The sequence below is a fragment of the Anoplolepis gracilipes genome, chromosome 10 (genome assembly GCF_047496725.1).
Source record: "Anoplolepis gracilipes chromosome 10, ASM4749672v1, whole genome shotgun sequence".
In the NCBI taxonomy this organism is placed as follows: domain Eukaryota; kingdom Metazoa; phylum Arthropoda; class Insecta; order Hymenoptera; family Formicidae; genus Anoplolepis; species Anoplolepis gracilipes.
Window position 1 is genome coordinate 8,946,404 of NC_132979.1, and position 24,615 is coordinate 8,971,018.

The window sequence follows — 24,615 nt, forward strand, 5'->3', positions numbered from 1 at the left end:
AAATTTTTCAAAAATATATGTTGATCATTGATTGCATGGTCAATTTTTTATACAATAGTATTTTATATTAATTATAAATATATATATATATATATATATATATATATAGCTTTTGTAATGAGAATAAATAAATAAGTAAGATAATTATTTAATACAAAGAACTAGCTTTTCTTTTTATTTATATTATGTAAAAATTTATAATTATTAATAATAATTGTTAATATTAATTTTACACAAATAATAAAAAATTCTTATGTTTTTTAATAAATTTTAATGAAAATCGTACAAATAAAAACGACAAATAGACCGACAAACGCCAGATAATGGTAAACATAAATATTATAAACAGAGGCCATCTTTAAAAAGTATTTACAATTTAAAATATTACAAATCTTATCGATATTATAGATAATAGATATGATAATTAACATATATTTAAAATATTACTTTTTTGACTTGACAGAGAATATTTTAACATTTTCTTTTTTAACTAAAATTATGATTGAATAAAATAATTTGAAAGATGACTATGTAATAATTGTCCACATATATGTAATTTTTGATGCTCAAAGAATAAAAAAATCTTTATCTTAATTAAATTTGTAAATTTTAGCAATATAACTGAAATAGATAAGATAATTTTGTCTACGTACCTGTATAAAACGCTTGATTTGATTGACATTTTTAAAAGTAAATATATTTATCTTTTTAATTAATTTGTAATAAGGTTTATATGTTGGTGGAAAGCGAGTGGAAGTCAATTTTATTAGAATTAATATCATCGGATGGCGTGCTGTTATCATTATATCACAATTTTATGTTAAATAAACAAATATTTCATTGTTTTTTTTTATAAAATATTAGTTCAGGATAGATAATGGGGAAAGATAATATTAAATTCTTAATATTTACTATTCTCGTGTACATGTACAGTAAATAAGCAAAAATAATCATATGTATTACATATATATTTCTAAATGTTTACATAATTTATAATTATAGTTTCTTACATTCACAAAAATTGTCTATATTATTATGATAGAATATAATTATGCATATTTATAATAATCATATATTCTAAAAAAATTTAAATTTTACTTATACGAGAGAGAAAGAGAGAGAGAGATATTTGATCTATTATCCTTATTTCTTATTTTAATTACTAATTTCTATGGACTATAAATAAAGACTAGATGAATTGAACTAAAATCAGGTCGAGAGAGAGAAAAAAATAGAGGAAAAGAGATTTTATTTTTCTAACTTTTATCTTAGATGAGACATGTCTTTTCGATACATATTCTTTAATGAAAGTAAGCTAACTAAATTATAAATATTTGCTGATTTTAATAATTATTTAAGCGTGATTCATATTCTAATGCGTGCTTTTGCGAACACGTTGTATAATTTTCTTAATATACGGGATTATAAGAAGGAATTATACGGACATCATCTTTATCAAAAGTTGATAAGTCTTATTTCGAGATTCATGAATTTTATATTGTACAAGACACTTTTAGTTTTTTACATATATAGAATTAATAATTAATTTATAAGTTAAAAATTTTCCCTGTAAAATATCTTACACCAAACTAACTTTTCTTTATAATGACTGTGTCTCGAAAATTTTATAGAGACACCGTGTATAAGTTCATAAAAATGAAAATTTTTTTGAAAAGCATTTTTTTTATATTTTAACTCATTTAATTGTTAATTTTATATTTTAAAAGATTAAAAGTGCGTCAAATTCATGAATCTCAAAATTAGGCGTATTAACTTTTGACACAGATAATCCGTATAGTTCTTTCTTAACGAGAAGAAGGAAAGATAATGCAAATTATTGGAATATAAAACGGACTTGATATTAAGTTATATTCCGTACAAGAGTTTGTTTTTTTTTTCATATTATTACTTACCATTAAATTTGAGCAGGGAATAATTTCTTCGACATCGAATAATTTGTCCCGGGCATTAAATATCCAAAAATTTGTTTTTTTTTAAAGAATAACTGGTTTTTTTTCGTCATGATTCATATTTACATGCTTGTTAGCATTTTCTTTTCCATCATGAATAAATTCTGCATGCAGGGATTTCCAGTCAGCTCGACCGGCGGGTTGAGAGAAATTTTTTCACCGGAACTTGAATCCGCTCTCGGCGGCCTTGACTACATTTGACTAATTCGATATTACAATCTCGTAGACACATATTTACATGGTAATAAGCATAATTTGTTCTCATTGTCGTTTATACATATATATAATAAATTGACATCACGCATAAGCGAATCAGTTTTCTTAATTGATAAAATTTACTAATTACAATTTATATAATGCAACTGATTGTCCTATCAGCGAGAATTACTCGCCATTATTAAATGTTCTTCATAAATATCCATATGTAACATTACCCATATACACATAGAGCTCCGAGGTGATAATAACTCCCACGAGCTGTAATCACACAATAATATGCTCGTTACACATGTGCGTGTTGCTAGAAAAAATGTACGTGAAATAAAGGAAGAAATTTTAATAAAAAAAAAAAGATATGTTGGTATAATATTTTTTTCCTGCATTTTCTCCGTGAAAAAATATCAAACTAATGCAAGCCTATTTTTAAATAAAAGTAATTCAATTTCAAATCTGAAAAATATATTGTACTTTGCGAAAAGAATAAATATAATTTCATATTTTTAAAGAGAAATCAAAATTCCATAGAAAATCATTGATTTTAAAGGAGAAATGAAATTGTAATTAATTATTAATTATTATTATTTAATTATAATTGTTGTTATTATTTATAAAATAAAAAAGTAATAAATTTCAAATAAATTTCGTAAATTTCAAAAGATAGTTAAAATTAAGATTTTTAATATTATTATTTAATTATTATTAATTTTTTAAGTAAATTTAAAAAGATTGTTAAATTTAAAATTTTTATATATCTAATATATATTATATATATATATATATATATATATATATATATATATTATATTTAATATATATTATATATATATATATATTTATATTGTATATATATAATGTGTTGACTACATTATATGCTAATTATGATACTAACAACACAATCCGGTGTATCTATTGCTGTAGGACATTCCATAATGGCCGCATGCAGGTTGACCTGATTGATAAGGTTGAAAACCGAGAACATTTCCGCTGAAATAAGACAATAATTTTTATTTTTATCATATGTTTTTTTATACATCGAAGAAATGATTTTTTTCTATCATTTTTTAAAAGTTGGTTCGACATTTACAATATAATTTAAATTTAATGACGTGGCTAAATATAAGAAGTAACTGAAAAAAATTAGTAATTAAAAGTACGACCTGTATAAATTTCGTAAAAATATTTATTCAATTATATTCGAAATTAAAAAAAAAGTAAAAAATCTGATTTTTATTGTTCGCCCCCGTTTCGCGTGTGAATTTAAAATTACGTTATATTCCGATTGATTTAAAAAGAGTACGCTGTTACAAATTTGTTTTTTTTTCTTCCTCTTTTTTACCGTTGAAACTTTTTCCGATAAAATTAGTCATTTGTGGAAAACGCGGAGTTATTTTTTCGATACGTCGAAGCCGTTTATAAAGGAAATTATAAAGAGTCCGGAGGAGAAATATTTCGTTTAATAAAAATGTAGTTCTGTAATACCCGTCTTGACACAATTTCCATATTCTAATATGAAAGAAACTGAATAAAGAGGAGAAGGAGCTAGTGGTATTTCGAAATAGGATTCTTACGTCGGCCCGTAGTTGCATACATAATTCTTGGTATATCCGCGAGCCGGGTCGTAGTAAAACGAGTATCCGCATCCCAGCAGAAAAGTGTCGCTCCACACCAACTGGAATTAATACAGAATGTTTCCTGCTTCTTAAAGATCCGTAAATTGCTCGCGTGAACATGAAAAAGCTTATGCTTCAATTACTTTGAATAGGTAGTCTCGGAACAGACGGTTTCACACAGAGTTTTACTGTAAAAGATTTTCAAGAATTTTGATCGTATTTTCTTTTAACTTGAACAAAATTTTTTTTAATAATATTGAGGTGGTAATGGCTCTTAAAATAAAACAGATTGAAAGTAAAGTGCTTTTTAGAAATTCAGATTTTAGTATGCAAATGTTTCGTTTTTTTTTTTTTTTTTTTTTAATGAAGTACACTTAAGTTAAATTTGAATTTCTTCTACGCACATGCGTTTTCAATAATATGATAAATAGTGCGATTAAATAAAACGATCTTTTTTCCGGAAGACCAAACTCGTCGTTAAAAAGTTCTTTCGCAACTGGCGAGCTCATAAAAATTTATAAAATAACAGCACAGGTTCATTAAATAAGAATTAACTGTTGTTTGAAGACCGATCGGGTCTATAAATCGAGTATTTTTTAAAGCTATTTTGAAACTGACCTACGAATAAAAACAATTTTTAATGTAATTTACACGGCTCGAGAAAGACTATTTTAAGAGGAAAAGAATTTATATTATATTTTATTCTGTCATTGCATATCTTGTCAGTTTGTGAATATAAAAAAAAACTTGTTAGAAGTAACATTATTTGCCAAAAATAATTTCATTGAATTTGCAAAATGTTATATAATTTCGTTATAAAATAATCAATAGTAAAAAAAATTAAAAATATTTTTAAAATTATTAATTATTAATAAATTAATAATAAGTAATAATAAAAATAATTAATAATATAAATATATTAATCATATTAATAATATTAATAAATATTAATCAATTATTAATTATTAATTATTATTATTATTTTAATATTAAAATATTATTTAAATTAATAAAAAATATTTAGTAAGAATAAATTATTCTGCTTGAAACGATAAATTTAAATTTCTACTAAAACACAAGTTTTTTATTTTATCAACTAATAATTAATTAACACTTCTTATTATAATATCGAATAATTACGATAAATAATTAATTACGATTTAATCATTTTTATATTGAATATAAAATAAGAGTGAGTTAGTAATACTGTGAAATAAGTAAAATACTAATAAATTTTTTTTTTTGAGAAATATCTTCCTTATATCGCAGAATCAATTGCATAATTTTTTAACGTTTAAATTTTTTTCCGATTTTGCAAACTCCTGAGATTACAGACCTGTGTGTAGTGTCCAGTCGATTCGCTAAAACCGGAGTGGTAGTATTGTACCTCGTCGAACCAACCGAAAATTTGTCGTCTCCAATTCGGCTCCCTGTCATAAGGTCCCGGGGGGCTAGTCGTCCATGTGCGAGCAATGTTCTGTCCTACCGTGAATCTACCTACGAATCAATTGCCGTGATTAATCATGAATCCTGAGGATCGGTAAAGCTCGGATAAAAAATGCATTGAGCTTTTGTCCGGACCGTTACGTTTTGCCACAACGATATACAGAAACGAGACAAAAATGAAACATATATTATAAATATTTATAAACATTTATAAAAACATATTTTTTAAAAATATTATATAATTATTTTATACATATTTTATAAAAATCTTTATTCGACATATTTTTAAAATATAGATGAAATATTTTATATAATATTTATGATAAGTATAAAAAATAAATATTTATTGTAATTATTTCTCAAATATTTTTTATAATATTTATGATAAATATTTATGATCTATTTAATCTAAAATCTTAAAAATATTTAAACAATTACCATAAATAGTTTGTAAATATTTTATAAATATTTTGTGCTGTCTGGATACTTAAATAATAATTTTTATTTTTTTATTAGATTAGTACAGAATATTTGTATACTTTTACTAATTGTATAAAAAAATTAGTTCTATTAATTTTATTTATTACAAGATTTATTGAAAATTTTATATAAATTATATTTTTATTTTTTCAATTTTTATATTTATATTTGGAATATTTGTTTCTCTGCAAAATTTTAATAATATTGTTTAATATTATTAATATCAATTTTAAAGAGATGTAGTTATTAACGTGTATTTTTATATTTTATATAGAAAAGCACTTTTGTTCGTCGTTTTTCTGAATTAATATATACATCGAAGTGAAACAATATCATGTCGCAAGCATTAAGCTTTGTTTTGTCTGTTTTGATACGTATATTATATATATACATATTATTAATTACTATTGAACAGTTTAATTTTTTTCTTTAATAATTGTACGATAACCTTTTTAACGGTTAATTGATATATTTCATATAGATGTGATATTCGCTTAACTAAAAGAAGCTTACGTGTTAATGCTGATGTGTAAAATACATAGCTCTGTGATAAAATAATCTCTGTGAGAGACTTTATCTTTTTGGAATCTCTCTCGGAAAAAATTACAATATTTAACGTGTAATGGAATAATGGAAGATAAAAGAGATATCAGGGCTTGAGGATACTTCAAAAGCTTAATCAAGCAGCGACTGTTGTTTGTGAGACCACGTGAATTATGAGATACTCAATAAAATCAATGTAATAGGATTTGTAACTGTGACTACCTGCAATATAAACGTTGTTAATAATTTTGCATAATTATTGTTAGGATTACTTTGTGACATTTGTACTTTTAACAATTAAAAATGTTTAATATTTAAATATTATTTGCATTTAATCAATATTATAATCGTAATAATTGTGTGTTTTGTTTAATTGTATTGATATTTGTTAGAATTTTTCTTTGTTTATTTGATTTTTCACTTTTTACGATGGTATAGAAAAACAAATATCTTACAATGAGAAATTAAATGCTATTCATAAAGTCACAAATCTTACAAGTCAAAAATTTCGAGCTTGTCATGTAGAAAAATTAAGAATAGTATTATTTTTTAAAAATGAAATGAAGAGAGAAGAAATGTTTCTTTCTCAGTCTATTTATAAAATATATTAATTTTTAGCCGAAATTTAATGCAGAAATACCAGTGCAATAAATTTATAATTTTTGTAATATATTTTTATAATGAATTTATAATATACTTTTTATTTTGACTTGATATTTATCTCGCACCTTTAAATACAGTCCTCTCTTATACGGAAAAGAGTAAGGGTATTTCTTCCGCCATGTCAAAGTCAGAATGTGCATATTTTTAGAAACTCTTCACATTTTTATATTTTTCTTTCGAATAATTTATAGATGCTGCTTTGCTTTTAAAAGCTAGAACTTAAAAATTCAAACTATATCGATTTAAAAGCTCATAAAATGCACATAATTTTGCCACTAAGCGGAATTCGATATTCTTATCTTTCAAGGCGATGGGCAAATGTATATATATAAATTCTTCCAAAAATAAAAATAAAATTTCTCCTTTATGTAACGCGCGTGCAATTTTTTAACTTCCATTTGAAAGCTTTTAAATACCTAGTTTTAACTGGGTTAAAAAAGTTAAGAGTTTCTAAAAATATGCACTACGCAAAAAAATTAAAGAGCCATTTTCTTTCAGATAAAAAAGGCCAATTTTCAAGTAGTTGCATCTTCCTTAAAAATAATTGGAATAAGATTAATAAAAAAGCGTTTCAAAGCTTGAAGTTCTTAGTTTCAGAATCTTTAAATAAATTTCAATTTTTTTCTGTATATTTCAAAAACTTAAATTAATGATTATCGTACAATCATTTTTTCACTAGTTATAAGGCTTCAAAGTCAATAGTTCGATTTTGTTTTAATAATAAATATCTGGACGAAAAAAAATCATAGAACATTCGTTAAAAAAAGAATTTAAAGCTAAAACTCTGCTCTTTAACACGCAATTAATGTAAGCGTGTTAAGACTGTTTTTATTTCGGTATTCTTGGTCTTTCTTATGAAAGAAAGTGGCCTTTAATTTTTTTGCGTAGTGTATTTTTATTATATATTTTATATTTTTTTGTTTATTAATTTTACAAAATTTCTTTTATTTGTATGATAAGTTATACAACGTGGGTATTCAAGAAATTTCTACGAGATAATGCATTAATTTCGTGCGTCACAATTAAAATTCTTTAATAGGGTTTGAAATAATTTAATTAATCTTTATTTATATCATATTAGAGAAAAATATTGACAAATATGTTAGAATATTTTTCAATTTATTTTTTAATTTTATATAAATATAATTAATAATTATAAAATAGATATAAAATAAATTATAAATAATTTCGTAATATTGCCAATTTTATAAACATTATATTTGCGTAAAAATAATGATTGAAAAAATGATAGAAGCATTTTAAAGTGCTAATTTTTCTTTTTAAATTACTGTTTTATATTCTTCTTACAATTGTTAGTGATATATACACATTAGAAATATTATAATGTCATTTCGCGAAATTATACGCAATATAATCATAATAATCAGAATATCGTTAATAAAAGTTTTACGTACGGACATTTCGTAGAGTGTCATGTGATTCGCCGCAACTATCCGCCCATCTTTGTGCTATCGCGGCAAGTTCGTCGTCCCATATCTGTAACAGCAATTAGTAACTTACACGTCGAATTAACATCGTACAGAGCGAGATACATCTACGGAATATTACCGAGTGAGTTGTAAAACTCTCTCCAACTTTAGTTAATCTGTCATGTGGCTTATCGTGTTAAATTAGTGCGTATTTTGCGCGAGAGAGAGCTTTTTTACAAATATAAATATGCTGCCAGATAAGGGAACACCCTCATCTTGCTGTAAAATGAAGTTTAGCGCGATCAACAGTATTGCCATAAATTTAACTACTTACTACATACGTGCGATACCTCAAAACCACTGAATTTCCATTGTAGACTATTTAGCAGATTTCTTTTTCGATTTACAATTGATTTTCTCGACAAAAATTCGATCGTAATAAATAGGAGGAATATTACGGTTCCTAAAGTCTCGGAAGAAAATACGTTTTCTTCCGAGACTTTAGGAACCGTAATATTCTCCAGGAAACGCGTTAACTTACCATCTCCATCATATTCGCTGCACCAGGTTGACCATGTATCCGTCCCAGTGCCACTAGTTGCCTCAATCGATTGTGTTCGTCCAGGATAATCTGTTTCTCTTCGCATGATATCCCACCGGATCCTATAAGATAATATGTATTTTCAGCTGTTGCTTTTCGACCATATATATCGTGTATTATATATATATATTGTATATTATTGTAATTATATATTGTAATAATATATAATTATATTATATATTTTGTATATATTTGTATATTATTGTGTGTATATATATATATATATATATATATATATATATATATATATATATATATATATATAATATATTTGTCTCTGAAAACAAGTATTATGATATGATCACTTCTATTAAAAATAGAAAAAATATGCAAAACGAATACTTGAATATTGAATCAGTTTTAATATAACAAAAGAAAAAGACAGTAAAAGATAAATAATGTAACCTTAAAATATAATTTTAAAATTATACATTTTAGAATATTATAAATATTATTAAATACAATATTATATTACAATTTTAATTTTTAAAATATATTACATTTTACAATTGTTTTATAAAATTCATAAGCGGCATCTAATAATTTTATTAATTTAACATTTTTATTTTTTATTTTGACACTTTTATTGATAAAGGATTGGCACTTCTCACAATTTTATAAAAAGAAATTTATTTACTTATTTAATAAATTTTATTTTAACTGTATATAAATTTATCTTATGTGTCAAGATTTGACTTTAAGTTTATGATAAAAATTGAAAGATATTGTGTAGATAATTATTTTCAATTTATGAAGACATAACATCGAGACAGAGTTGCAGAAGAGACTCTATGAGATATCACTTGATTTCACTTTCATTTTAGACAATCTTTTGTGATACCAGAACTTTATATGCGTGCTTTCTTTCGGATTTTTTTCGGTTTTTTATTCTTTCTTGATACCGTTCTTTGCAAGCTGCAGATTGCGCAGCTTCCTGAAAAACTTTCCATAGAAGTTGGTTTAGCGTTGTTCCCCTTGTCTTTCATTTGGCGCATGAAGAGAACTTCCGTTTCACAAGTTTAACTTCTCATTGAAATGGAAGTGATGGCGTTCCTTTTGTTCACTTTGTTATGTCGTTTCCAGACGGTGCGTTCGCGCGCGCTAACTCATTCCTAACAATTCATAATTAGGAAGAAACTGCGAAAGTGTCTGAAAATGTCTTCGAGAGAATATATATTCGAATATTTGTCAAAGTTGCGGGCAATTTTTTACATTGTTAAATTTGTCGAATTTTTTTGTTTTTTCTTTTTTTTTGAATAAATATTGAAAATATTTTGTTTATCTGGAAGACTGAATGCATAGACATGTCTATAGATTTGTATAATTTATCTTTATTATTTTTAATTTATATTTGTACGTATGTACATCTTAAATTTATGATATATGTATTTTTTGAAGCAAATAAAATTTTAAATTTTAGACAGATTTATATCTGAAAAATGATTTCTGAAAATTTTACTTTAATTATTATTTTTTGTCAAGCTTGATTATGAACATAACATACAAATTTTTATAGTTACATACAAAGTACAATTATATACTACCAGATTCTTATTTTATTTGCATTAATTTGAAATATTGTATGTATTACATATAAATTGGATAATTAAATTAATTATTTTGTGTAAATATTTCTTGTTGAGAAAATTGTATTTTTTTATTTTGGTCATCTTACTTTAATTATATACATATATATATATATATATACATATATATATATATATATATATATATATATATATATATATATATATATATATATAAATATGTATAATTAAAGTAAGATGACCAAAATAAAAAAATACAATTTTCTCAACAAGAAATATTTACACAAAATAATTAATTTAATTATCCAATTTATATGTAATACATACAATATTTCAAATTAATGCAAATAAAATAAGAATCTGGTAGTATATAATTATATATATATCATTATATACGTCAGATTATATTTATCTTCTTTTCATACATGTGTAGAATTGTGAAATATATATTTATTTAGTATAGTGTATATATCTTATACATATTGTATATACAGAGTGTACCAAAATGCGCGATAATAATGACAAAGAAATTATTTTATCAATAAATCTTATCACGAGAACTTACCATATGAATCAAATGTGACAGATGACATCGATATCGGTATATTAAACTATTGAATAAAAACATTTTAAATTGTTCTTATAATTTCTTACGGATAAGCAGAAATAGTAAATTCTTAATAAAACTTTTGAATTTTTGACAATAATTTTACTATTGTTAAAGATATTTATTCGATTCATGGAAGTACCTTTGTTACTGACCATTTTGCCACTCTTGAGCGCGTGAAATTCTAGTCCTATCGTTCGTGATCTTTAAACCTTCTAATTTGAAAACTATTATAGCCTCGGCATTTTCGTATTCGAACTTTCGTCTTAAAATGTTACAAAGAATTTTTTATTAAAATTATTATCGCGCATTTTGGTACACCCTGTATATGTATAAAATAAATACAATTTAAATATAAAATAAATATACTTTTATTTGCATAAAAAGGCTATATATAATTTCCAATTAGATGTGACGGCGTATAAATTACTTAATTATATAATATTTCTTTCTTTATTTAATTTACATATTAATTCTCTGCTGTGACAATTAACTTTTTCGGTACTGAATTTATCTGAAAAAGAAATTTTTGAATCGTATTAATGTATGCATAAAATATATAAAATACGAATATTTTGGAATAAATTGCGTCCTTCCAGGAATTTGATTTTTAACAAATTATTAAAATTGTTAATATTTCCAGCATAGAATAAAATCAATATTAATATTAATTTTACTTTATGCTAGAAAATCTTAAAGTGAGTTACAACACATACTTGCATTATCTGTCACGAAAAAGCCAAACGCTATAAATTTACAAGTTATATAAATAGGATTTTGATCTTTTTTTTTGTTATCTTGTTGTTTAGTTTAAATTTTTATTTGATTTTATTATTTTACATAAATAAGTAACTGTTAACTGTATTTTTCTCTAGACTTTAGACCTATTTATTAATATTGAATTCTAAATTTTTCCTCACAAATTCAAATTTTAAGATAAACTTTTTGAAAACGCGGTGAATTTAATAAGATTTTTTTTTTACAAAAATTACAATTGCAATAGGGAGTTTGCATGATTTTGAAAAACAATTGCATTTTATAATTTATATATAGTTTTAAATATAATTATTTTATATATAGTTTTAAATGTAATTATTTTTTTCGTAATTTTTAAATGCAAATTAAGCGAGAAAATCAATAATAAAAATTACATTATTTGAAATTGTCAAATACGATCCGGAAACGATCGAGTCCTCCCGAACGCGATGTGACGTCACAGTGCAATATCTGCATTCGGGGAGACGCTAATAGCGCTAAATAGCGTGAAATAGCGTCTTCTCAAATCTAACCAATATATACAGTGACAACACACTATTTTTATTTATTAAAATATCCAGTTATTGTGAAAATGAGCAAAGGTAACACGTACAAAACCTGTTTTGTACCTCTATGTAAAAGTACAACAATTAAAACACCAATAAATTGTTTTTCTTTGTATGTACCTCGAGATCAAGAATGATCGAATATCGCAATACAGAATACAGAAAACATACGTTTGAAACTATTGCACTGTGACGTCACGCACTCCAACCAATCAAAATCGTTTTCTCACAATTTAAATTTTATTAAATTTTAATTTAATTTTTTAATACCTTCCTATTGATTAAAATTTAAAATTTTCTTATAAATAAATTTATAATAATATATATTTAAATTACATATATAAAAAAATGTACTTTTTTTTAACGCAAACTCCCTATTAAATAGACTGATGCGATTGATATTGTAGTATTTTATGACAAATAAAATAAATTGATTATCATTACGAGGAGCAGGAATTTTATAATAGTTGCGTTATCATTTGTCTCATCTCAAAGCACTCTTATTGGCACAGTCGTTTCGTGAAAATCCTCGTGATATTCCGTTCTGCGGTAGCTACGAGTTTAATCACTTTTCTCTGCGAGTACATCGCGGCAGCAGCAGCCAGCGGTACGTCTGATCACAGGGAGAAGAACGAGAAAGGCGGGTGCTAATTGCGCAGCCTTTGTGAAATGGACGAGGTGCCGAGAGGTCGCAAGTTTTGCATCAGTAATTCGACCGGCGCAAGCTTCCCGGCAAAAGCTTCGCGCAAGTTAATTACTATCTGCCCTGGCGAGCAGCAGGGTATCGCCGCCAGAGTGGACCGGCCCTCCCCCTACCCCTCTCCCTTCCCTCATCTTTCCACCGTCACGTCCTCCGGGTACTTTCAATCTATCTTAGAGAGACTCCCTCGCGGTCTTCGCGGTCCCTTCTGAGGTCCGGGAGTGGCTTAATGAGGTAAAGTGGACGACGCTGTCGGCTTTGGCTTGTACGAAGTTTCCTTAAGCGGCTCGCACACTTTATGTTGCTCGCATGCTTTCAAGAGAAATTCTCACTGACCACCGCAAGAATGTGTGAACGAAATTTTTTTATTACCTTTATTATATATTTTTATATATTATATATTTATATGTAGTACTTATTACATTTACTAATATTTAATTATATATAATATTATATATATTATATATATATATAATATTATATATAATTAAATATTAGTAAATATTATATATATATATAATATTTGTATATTATATGTTTTATGTAATATACACTGCGCAAAAAAATTAAAGGGCCACTTTCTTTTATATAAAACAAGGCTAATTTTCAAGTAGTTGCAACTTCCTTAAAAATAATCGGAAACAGATCAATAGAATTAAAAAAAATCCTAATTCGATTTTATTATAATACATGTTAAAGAGCAGAGTTCTAGCTTTAATTTTTTTTTTTTTGGTGAATGTTTGATGTTTTTTTTCGCCGAGATATTCATTATTAAAGCAAAATCGAGTTATTGACTTTGAACGCTTATAATTAGTGAAAAAATGATTGTGCAATAATCATTAATTTAAGTTTTTGAAATGTACAGAAAAAAATTGAAATTCATTTAAAGATTCTGTAATTAGGAACTTCAAGCTTTGAAACGCTTTTTTATTAATCTTATTCCAATTATTTTTAAGGAAGGTGCAACTTGAAAGATAGTCTTTCTTATGAAAGAAAGTGGCCTTTAATTTTTTTGCGTAGTGCATTATTATATATTATATATTTTTTTGTTTATTAATTTTACAAAATTTCTTTTATTTGTATAATAAGTTATACAACATGGGTATTCAAGAAATTACTACGAGATAATACATTAATTTCGTGCGTCACAATTAAAATTCTTTAATAAGATTTGAAATAATTTAATTAATCTTTATTTATATCATATTAGAGAAAAATATATTGACAAATATGTTACAATATTTTTCAATTTATTTTTTAATTTTATATAAATATAATTAATAATTATAAAATAGATATAAAATAAATTATAAATAATTCCGTAATATTGCCAATTTTATAAACATATTTGCGTAAAAAGGAGTAAATGAATACGAATATCGCGGCAAAGAAATTGCGCAAAGGATTAAATATATTCCGCTCTGAAGTGATATTAAATCGCGATAGATGCTATTAAGTTGAGAACCTATAGCAATTTACAGTTACATGATAGATGCGTGTTAGATTATTAACTATTTTCAAACCGGATTGTCGTATTAACATACAGATTTTCTCTGTAAATATAGCCCGTATTCGCGCGAGGCACTCTCGATAATGATCGCCGATTCTGAATTTACGGCAATCGTCCGTTTCTATTTTTAGCGAAGAACTCTATGCCGAATGTTGAATAATCTTTCTCACGCGAGGAGCGATGCTCACCAATTTATATACATATTCGTGAAATCGATCTTTGTTTCGGACTCCGAATGGAATAGTTTCTCCGTCGAAAATAGACTGGACATAAAATATATTTTTTTATTTTAAGAATTTTTATTCTACATTTTTTTCCTCAAAAAATGAAAAATAATAAAACAAGTAGAAAGTATTATGAATTGTAGAAAAGCTATCAGAAAAGGTAAATTTTGTAGGAAATGGGAAAATGCTGTTGAATAGGACGTTCTAAAACCGCTGATTGTCCTTTTAATGGCAGATTTATTGGCCAATTTAAAGACGATTTTAGTAGATATTCATAAAAGGTAATATCTCATTGACATTATTATTTTGAGATATATCTTGGGATTAAATCCCAAGTAATTTGCACTAAATTACATAAAGAATTTTTCACTTTTTTAATTATCAGTCTTCTGTTCTTTTTAAAAGATCCATTTCTAATGACTTTGATGTTTATATATGTTATCAAGGCTGTAATCCTTAGTAACTTTTAATAGATTTTAGTAGTTATTTATTCGAAATTAAAGTAAAAGAAAAAATATATTCTTTATGGAAAATAAAAACTTTGACAACGTTTCGTTAAATATGTAGTTATTAAAAATAAAAATGAAACTCGTAGGGGAAGAAGACTCCCAAAATATTTCTAATCAATATGATCTAATTTTTCTCGGATTAGATTAAATATAATCTAGAATTAAATTAGCTTGTTAGTCAGGTAAAATTTGTGAAACGAAAAAATATTAATTGCTTTAAGTTTAGTAAAAAAAAAGAAAAACTAAATAAAGTACACTTATATATTGTGTTTATTATTTTCAAACATTTTAAATTAATTATAAAAAGTAGAAAAATAATGAAAGAGAGTAGGAAGTTGATGATATAATACATTCCATATATGATTTTTTCTCAAACTAAATTTCTGGCATCAAAGAGGACAAAACTACATTTATTTTAATAAAATATTAATTTCAGATTTAAGTATAGAAAATATATATAATATACAGAAGAAGTTAAAAGTTATAATAAATACTTTTTTTGATATTTTTGTTAGAAAAATTCAATTTTGATTTAAGAATTTGTCGTTAAAAAGATATTCACTAACTTTAGCATTCTAGAAAATTAGGGCGGATTATTTTTAATGAGAAATATACAATATATACTAGATGAAGATGATTAGGAAAAATAGAGATAAATCTTATTACTAAAGTGTTTCAATTAATATTGTTAAAATTTATTACAATTAATAGAAAAAAAATATTTTATTAGATAAAATTAATTAAAGCAAAAGTGATCGGTTATTATTAAAATTTACCAAGTAATCTACTATTTTATTTTTAATCTTAGTTTGTAATCTTTAACCATTAGTTGGAAGTTTAGAATGATGACTTATGCTCATTATAATGTCTATATTATTTATTGTTGAAAGGTTTTCTCACCTGTCATTTGAACAGAAAATTAATTTATTTTTGTTGCTTTTAAGGTGTGAGAAAAATTATTAAAAATGAATAAGAAAAGAGTTCATTTTCGGCTTATTATGCTTCATGAGTTGCGAAAAGATGCAACAGTTGGAATCGCTATAAAAACCATTAAGAAAAGTTTCTCAAGATCATACAGTTATAAGATTATAGATTATATCTATAAGAACTATAAAAAAACAAGATATGTTTTATAAAAAATTAAATCATGAAGTTATGTAGGAAATGTCGTGAGATATTTAAAAAGAAGCAAACATTTCAAATACATAAAAATAAAAGCAAACATTTAAAAACTTAAAAGCACATAGAATGCAAAAGATTATCATTTAAATTACATAATTTGGCAAGAAACGCAGGAAATTATTTATCCAACCTAAAAATAATTTAATCGATCGAATCTCGATTTACGATTCATTATTGAAACGCTATAATAACGAACCATTTTTTAAGGGAATTGTTACGGACGATAAGAAATGGATTACTTATAATAAAGTAGAACGTTAAAAAGACATTAAAATAAATCGGGATCAGTTCCATTAACTACTCCTAAGGTAGATTTATACCTTAAAAAATCATGCTTTGCGTATGATTAAAAGAAAATACTTTATTATGAGCTTTTATGCTATTTCCAATTATGACATTAATTCTGAGAAATATTGGACTATCAATTGGACCGACTGAAGGCAAATATTCAGGAAGGTAAATAGTCGGTATTATAATAGAAAAGGAATAATCTTCCCCCAGTAGACAACGTGAGACCACACATATCTTTGCAGACTCGACAAAAATTGAGGGAAATTTCTTCAATTAGGAGATGGTCTCATTCATCCATAATATTTGCTTGATCTTGCGCTCTCAGATTACCATTTATTTTGATTTCTGCAAAACTCGCTCTTATCATAATAAGAACTTTGAGTTTTTGGGAAATATATCTCTATCAAGATTTTTTCGAAAAATATAAATTCTGGAAGAATGGAATTATGCAGTTGTTTGTAAGATGCAAAAAGTGTTAGATCAATACATTGTTTAGATCAATACAATGCTTCCTATATTTAAAAAAAATATGATTACTGTGTTTCTTACTGAAAATTCCGATATTATTTTTTAGCTAATTATTACTTTTTGGTATCAAATTCATATCAGTTCTAATTGTAACATTTAATTGCTTGAATATGATTTAAGAGAATTATTTATGTAGATATTATGATAAATATTAAAATGTTTGCCAGCTAAAACTAAACGTGCAATATATAATTCTGATATATTTTATTCAGGTATAAAATTATACATATATAAAAATTCTAGAATATTTAATATATAATTATTTAATATACTATATTATTTATAATTAATATTAAATATACAATATAATATATAATTAATGTATAATTATTGGATTTAATCAGATTATTAATATTTTCTGTAATACATATGTATACAGTATATTGTATACATATTAATCGAAGTAAATGTTTACTAGCTCTGCGAAAATAATGGTAAAACAAGTTTTATATATATATATATATATATATATATATATATATATATATAAACTGGCTAGAAAATTAACCTTTTTAAGACAGTTTTAGGACACCTAATATGATCTAAATATATTTATACTTAGACAAATCTTAAAATAGAGAGATAATTTGATTTTGACAATTCTAGAATAGAGAATTTATCATTATTTAATAAACTAATAAAGTTTTGAAAACAGTTGTATTAATAATTTAAAAATGTGATATTAATTGTGTTAATAAAATGTATTACGTGTATTAAAAATTGTATTAATTTTTAATAATCTTCAAAGGAAAAAAAATAATATACATGTACATAAATTTTGTCTTTCATTTTATCTTTTTTATTCCTTTTTTTGCCAAACTTGTCGTTTAAAATTATGAAAACCAAAATATGCAAGAAATTCGAAAATAAATATTATAAAAGATTATTACAAATTTCTCGTTTTAGAACACATTTCGCGTTTGTAAGTATTACTATTGTTTATTATTTATTAATTTATTTATTTATTAATTTATTATTTATTATTAGTTAATTTATTTTTAAAACCCAAGATTTTTTGCATCTGCGCTGTTTACGACAGTCGGATAATGAGCACAGATCATTAAGGGAACACGAGGGACAGAGTTCCCTTCACGCCAATTAATCGTCATTCGAGCCGACGCGACGCGTCGTGTATATATCGTCCGTTCGTTTAGCATCCATTGAAAAAGCGAAACAAACTCGGGTGACATCCGCTTTTGCTTGACGGCCGTCCCGCTATGACGGGAAAATGTCAGTTTCTTTTTGCGCCGGAAATGAGATAGGCTTGGTACCGAGCGTAACGATACAATTCGGTCCCGATACATCTACATCCACGCTCCATTCTACCGTAAAGCTCTCGCAGTTAACTGAATTTCATGGGAATGGACTCGTGACTATGTGTTAAATAAATATAGCTCTCGATCGGCCATCTTTTACGCTTTAAGCTTTAACTTGCTAATAATTCTATTTCTCCACTTTTTACGCGCTTCTTTCGGTAAAAAAAAAAAACAAACTTTATACGGCATATATATTAGATATTACATATTAATTTTGAATTATGCATAGTTCTTACATTAAAGAAATTTTTTTGATTATTTATTTTATTTATTAATTTTATATAAAATTAAGTAATATATTTTAAAAAATCTAAAAAGAATTATATTATTAATTTATATTTTACATTATACATGATACGCAAACAAAATTAAAGGGTCACTTTCTTTCATATAAAAGGCCAATTTTCAAGTGGTTGCAACTTCCTTAAAACTAATCGGAATAAAATCAATAAAAAAGCGTTTTAAAACTCGAAGTTTGTAGTTTTAGAACTTTTAAATAAATTTCAATTTTTATATTAGTCACAAAATTACATTGTAAGAAAGCGACATCCGTTGATTTAACAAATTTTTCAAAAGCTTATCCAAGATAATCATTAATTTGAGTTTTCGAAATGTACAGAAAAAACTTAACACTTCCGGCCTTTTGTACGAATAACTGAAATGCTTTTTACTTGTAAATGTCGTAGAGTTCATGAATATTTTAGCGTTTTTTTTTCGTTAACTTTCATTGATTTAAATATAAAAAAATAAAAGTGTAATTTTTACTTAATTTTTAAGTAATAATTATGCTTTAAAAATGAATAATAATTGAAAAAACGATAGGAGCATTATAAAGTGCTAACTTTTCTCTTTAAATTGTTTTTTTAATAATTATTGTACGATCATTTTTTCACTAGTTATAAGCATTCAAAATCAATAGCTCGATTTTGTTTTAATAATGAATATCTCGGCGAAAAGAAAATCATAGAATATTCGTCAGAAAAAGAAATTAAAGATAAAACTTTGGTCCTTAACACTCAATTAATGAAATCGTGTTAGAATTGTTTTTTAATACGGTATTCTCTTGAACAAACTTTTGAAAAATTTGTTCAATCGACGGACGTTGCTTTCTTACAATGTAATTTTGTATAAATAGAAATAATTGAAATTTATTTACAGATTCTGAAACTAGATACTTTAACCTTTGAAACGCTTTTTTATTGATATTATTTAATAGAAGTAAAGACCCTAATTTTTAAAATTTAAAAAAACAAATTTAAATATACACTATGTAAAAATATTAAAGAGCCACTTTTTTCCATATAAAAAAGCCAATTTTTAAGTAGTTGTAATTTTCTTAAAAATAATAGATTTTTAAGAAAATTACAACTACTTAAAAATTGGCTTACTTTATATGGAAAAAAGTAGCTCTTTAATATTTTTGCATAGTGTATATTTAAATTTGTTTTCTTATATTTAAAAAATTAGGGTCCTTTAGTTTACAAGTGTATTTATAAAAAAGTTTCACTTTTTTAGAAACATTAGATATTAGATAAAGAAAGACTAACTAAAAAACTGCAAACAAAATTATTTAATTTGATAATAAATATTTATAACACTTCTCAGTATTTTTATTTATATATTAATGCACATTTTCTTAACAAATTTTTTTTCGAGATTCAATAAGCCAGCTGATATAATTTAATTCTTTTAATTATTTATTATTTAGCAAAGTTTAAAAATATTTGTTATAATATATTAATAGCTAACAGATATTTTATGATTCTGTGAGAGAATTAGTTTCTACCTGAATATAATATATAATTATATTCAGCATAAAAAAAAAAAAACATTAATATGTAACGAAAAATTGTGTATAACATAAAACTTGCGATATTAAAAATGTTCTTGTAATTTATTTTTCGATATTGGACATCGAAGGCGACGCAGTAATGAAAACATGCACAAAGTTCGAAAAATTCGGCCATGAATTTTTTTTTCTCTTTCAATATCGTCTCATCTTTCTCTCTCTATTAATTATAAATCATTCAACTCTATATCTTTCTCGTGGTGTAAAGTCGTGTCGCGAGACTTTACAGCGAGAAGAATTAATTCGCACGAGTGCGATTCATATCCCGCCGTCCGTTCTTATCTGATGAATGTTGTCTGGAGGCTGATGGACGAGAGAGTCGGAGAACTGCAAACTCGAACTTTCTCGGTGAGGATTATTCGAGGGAAGAGATACTCATTCGGCCAAGTTGAAACGTACGAGTCATTTCGGAGATACGTCCGTTTCTACCTTTTTAGATAATAATATATACGGGATCGTTTATTCTCTCTTTTTTTCCCTCTAGTCTACACGGACGGAAGTTAAATATCGGAATTAATTAAAGTGATTAAATAAATCACGTTCTTATATTGTCATAATTTTATGCTAAATTTCATTCAGCTCTGTCATCGTACATATTGTTAATGACATGTTAAATCTGTCATAACACACGTGTCATGTCAAGTATTTCATATGTTCTTCAATAAATTATATAATTAAACGATAACTTTAATTACATTAAAGATAAGCTATATTACACATATCAGATGGAAACGTTACCCGCTATTTTGTTACAAATCGGATTACATTAAAATAACTTAGTAATTATAGATTTTGCGGTTCTCATCAATTGCACAAAAATGAATATTAATGTTCCTTGATAACGAAATCTGTTTTACAATTAAAAAAATAACAGTTGCTAAATTTTTCTTTTTTTATTGAAATTATTAAGTTTATCATAAAAAATTCAGCTGCATATGCAACGAACATTATAATAAAGTATTTGCTGAACATATATAGAATTATTACTATTCGAGTTCTTTTATGCAAGTCTTGAATTTATTATTATTATTATTCATGATTATTATTATTATTTTATATATTTTTTACTATTTAATATTTATATTTTATCAATATTCTTAAAAAAATAAAACAATTAAACTATTTTATAAAAGATTAAGATATTCTCTGTTTATAAAAATAAAGCATTTAGAATTTGATCTCTTTATTCTTTTCAGTTATAAAACTTATAACTTTTTATGATTGTTTTATATAATTTTAAAAAAGTTATACATATATTAATGCTAAAAATATAAAAAATTAAAATATAACATTTATTTTGACACTGACATTTTATTTTTACTATGAGAAAAAAAATTAATTGTGCGGACTAAAGTCAACTATACTTTTTTTAATGAACCTAAATAATTATTGAATTTAGTGGAACTAAATTATTGTTGACAAATTTGTACAACTTTTTTTTTCTCACAATCAGCGGACTGGGTTTTTATTTTAATTTTTTGTTACCGACAAAAATATGTTGCAACCATGTATACTTAAAAAAATTAATCGATGAAGAAAGCATGATGCAATTTGTATGTCATGTGCGGTGAATATATGATAAATGCAATAAATTATTTAAAAATAACCGATAAGTATTTATTTTATTGACTTAACAATTTTTATTTTTGATATTAAAATAATTTTATTGCCTTTTGTTTTCTTGATTTATATTCCTAATCTTATATTGCTTTACATTTTTCTTAAAGGGTTTAAGGAATAGCATTTTTAATTATAAAATAATAAGATATAAAAAAATAAATGTTAAGTATTAAAATATTAAAAGACAGAAAGAGATGGAGAAATGTTAATTATACATATCATATACATAATATGTTTTTAATTCTATAAAAAACTGAATTAAAAAAAATTTTTATTTTATCGTAAAAAAAGATATAAAAAATTATAAGAAATTATAAAAAATAAATAATTGTATAATCTTTAAATTAATATCTTATGTTGTTTACAAATTTCCTTTTAAATTTCGAGTGCTAAATTTAATTCCTTTCTATTTTTTGTAATCACAAAATGGAAAATTTTATATTTCTTTCACCATTTCGGAAGAGAAATCATATTTCAAGAGGCTGTATGAATGAAAAAATATATTTTTACTTGAAGTATTATTTAAGATCAATTTTATGTTAATAAAATTATAATTGGAAACTAAAATTATTAAGATATTGAATAATAAAATTTAAGAAATTCTTATGATTGAGCTAAGTTTTTTTTCCATTTCTCGACATTTTTTGTTAAAGATGAATCGAATAAAATCGCTATTTATTCATTTGTCGTCAACTGACCATGGAACACTCTGATTTATATTGATAAATAATATTAAAACGAATTGTCCAGACATCGTACTCACTCAGCAGAGTCTTTCCTACACATGACGTTTCGCAGTGTACCACTAGGAGACACGTGACAATTATTATTAGGACAAAATCAACGTTCTTCTCGGTGAACATCATCTCGTGACAGACGGGGGTTTCTGAATCTGGGCTCCGAGAAACACGATGCCAGGAAGCGTAACAGGAAGGATTTCGGATTTTGCGAACCTCGTAACGACCTCAAGGCAATCAAGGGCTCTGGTCTCCCTTAAATCTGTAGGTGTGGGATGAACGAGAAGACGTTCTCGAAGTCGTTCACTCCGGCACGTGTTGGCCCAATCGGCCGATTAAATCGGCCGATTTACGATCGACCGAAAGATATATAGAGAGAATCGCGGAAACCGCAACTGCGAACTGCGAACCGGTCGGTGGAACGAGCCGAACTAATAGTCGGCCGTGCCGATTCCTCGTGACTTTATATATCGTGCCACCTGTGTGCCATGGGTGTCCATGTAATTGTTAATGAACCAGTCGCAGGTGCAGTGGGGAGTGCTGCTGCTCATACAGGAGAGCAGGGTGACACTCTGATTTAGCACATGTGCGCTCAAGGTTCAATTCGGTCATCTGAAAAATCTGTTGCCGCGTCGACGGATTTAATTGGGTGCGATCCTTTTTTGACATTTCAAATCCATAAAGCGTTTTTAACACCGGATATATTTTCAGTCTTAAACTGGATCTTTGGAAATAGCTGTAAAAATAAAAAATAAGCCGAAACATTTCTGTAACTCTTTATTTTTGATACATAATACACCTATAATTCTTTTATTTTATATTGATGTATACTTTTTATTATTTTCTATAGAAAATATAAAATAGCTGGACTGAAAACCTATAAAATGCTTAAATTTCTTACTTTTAAGTTATTAATTTTTCTTTCTTTATATAAATATATATACACTACGTAAAAAAATTAAAGGACTTTCTTCCATAAAAAATCAATTTTCAAGTAGTTGCAACTTTCTTAAAAATAATCGGAATAAGATTAATAAAAAAGCGTTTCAAAGTTCAAAGTTTTTAGTTTTAAATTCTTTAAATGAATTTCAATTCGTCCGTCGATTGAACAAAATTTTCAAAAGTTTGTTCAAGAATACCGAATTAAAAACCATCCCAGCACAATTTCATTAATTAGGTGTTAAAGACCAAAGTTTTAACTTTAATTTCTTTTTTTAATGAATGTTCTATGATTTTTTTTCGCTGAGATATTCATTATTAAAGCAAAATTGAACTTAATACTTTGGTCTTTTGTACGAGTGACTGGAATGTTTTTTACTTGTAAATGTTGTAGAGTTCATGAAAATTTTAACGTTTTTGCGTTAACTTTTATTGATTTAAATAAAAAAAATAAAAGTACAATTTTTTATTTGATTTTTAAGTAATAATTACGCTTTAAAAATGAATAATGATTGAAAAAACGGTAGAAGCATTTTAAAGTGCTAACTTTTCTCTTTAAATTGTTTTTTTAATAATTATTGTACAATCATTTTTTCACTAGTTATAATCATTCAATAGCTCGATTTTGTTTTAATAATAAATATCTCGGCGAAAAGAAATCATAGAACATTTGTTAAAAAAAAATTAAAGCTAAAACTCTGCTCTAATAAAATCGTGGTAGGATTTTTTTTTAATTCGATATTTTTGGAAAAACTTTTGAAAAATTTGTTTA

At 25.3% G+C, this 24,615-nt stretch overlaps 1 protein-coding gene across 1 annotated transcript; it reads right to left on the reverse strand.

Moving 5' to 3' along the window:
* Positions 1–1,178: 1,178 nt before the first annotated feature.
* LOC140670161 (venom allergen 5-like) lies at positions 1,179–23,321 on the reverse strand. The gene is made up of 7 exons (XM_072900720.1): positions 22,931–23,321; positions 8,903–9,024; positions 8,347–8,428; positions 5,136–5,296; positions 3,758–3,858; positions 3,079–3,173; positions 1,179–2,447 (listed from the first exon to the last, which is right to left on the reverse strand). The coding sequence occupies exons 1-7, from the start codon at positions 23,031–23,033 to the stop codon at positions 2,401–2,403; spliced, it is 711 nt and encodes a 236-aa protein (XP_072756821.1). The 5' UTR covers positions 23,034–23,321; the 3' UTR covers positions 1,179–2,400.
* Between the last annotated feature and the right edge of the window lie 1,294 nt (positions 23,322–24,615).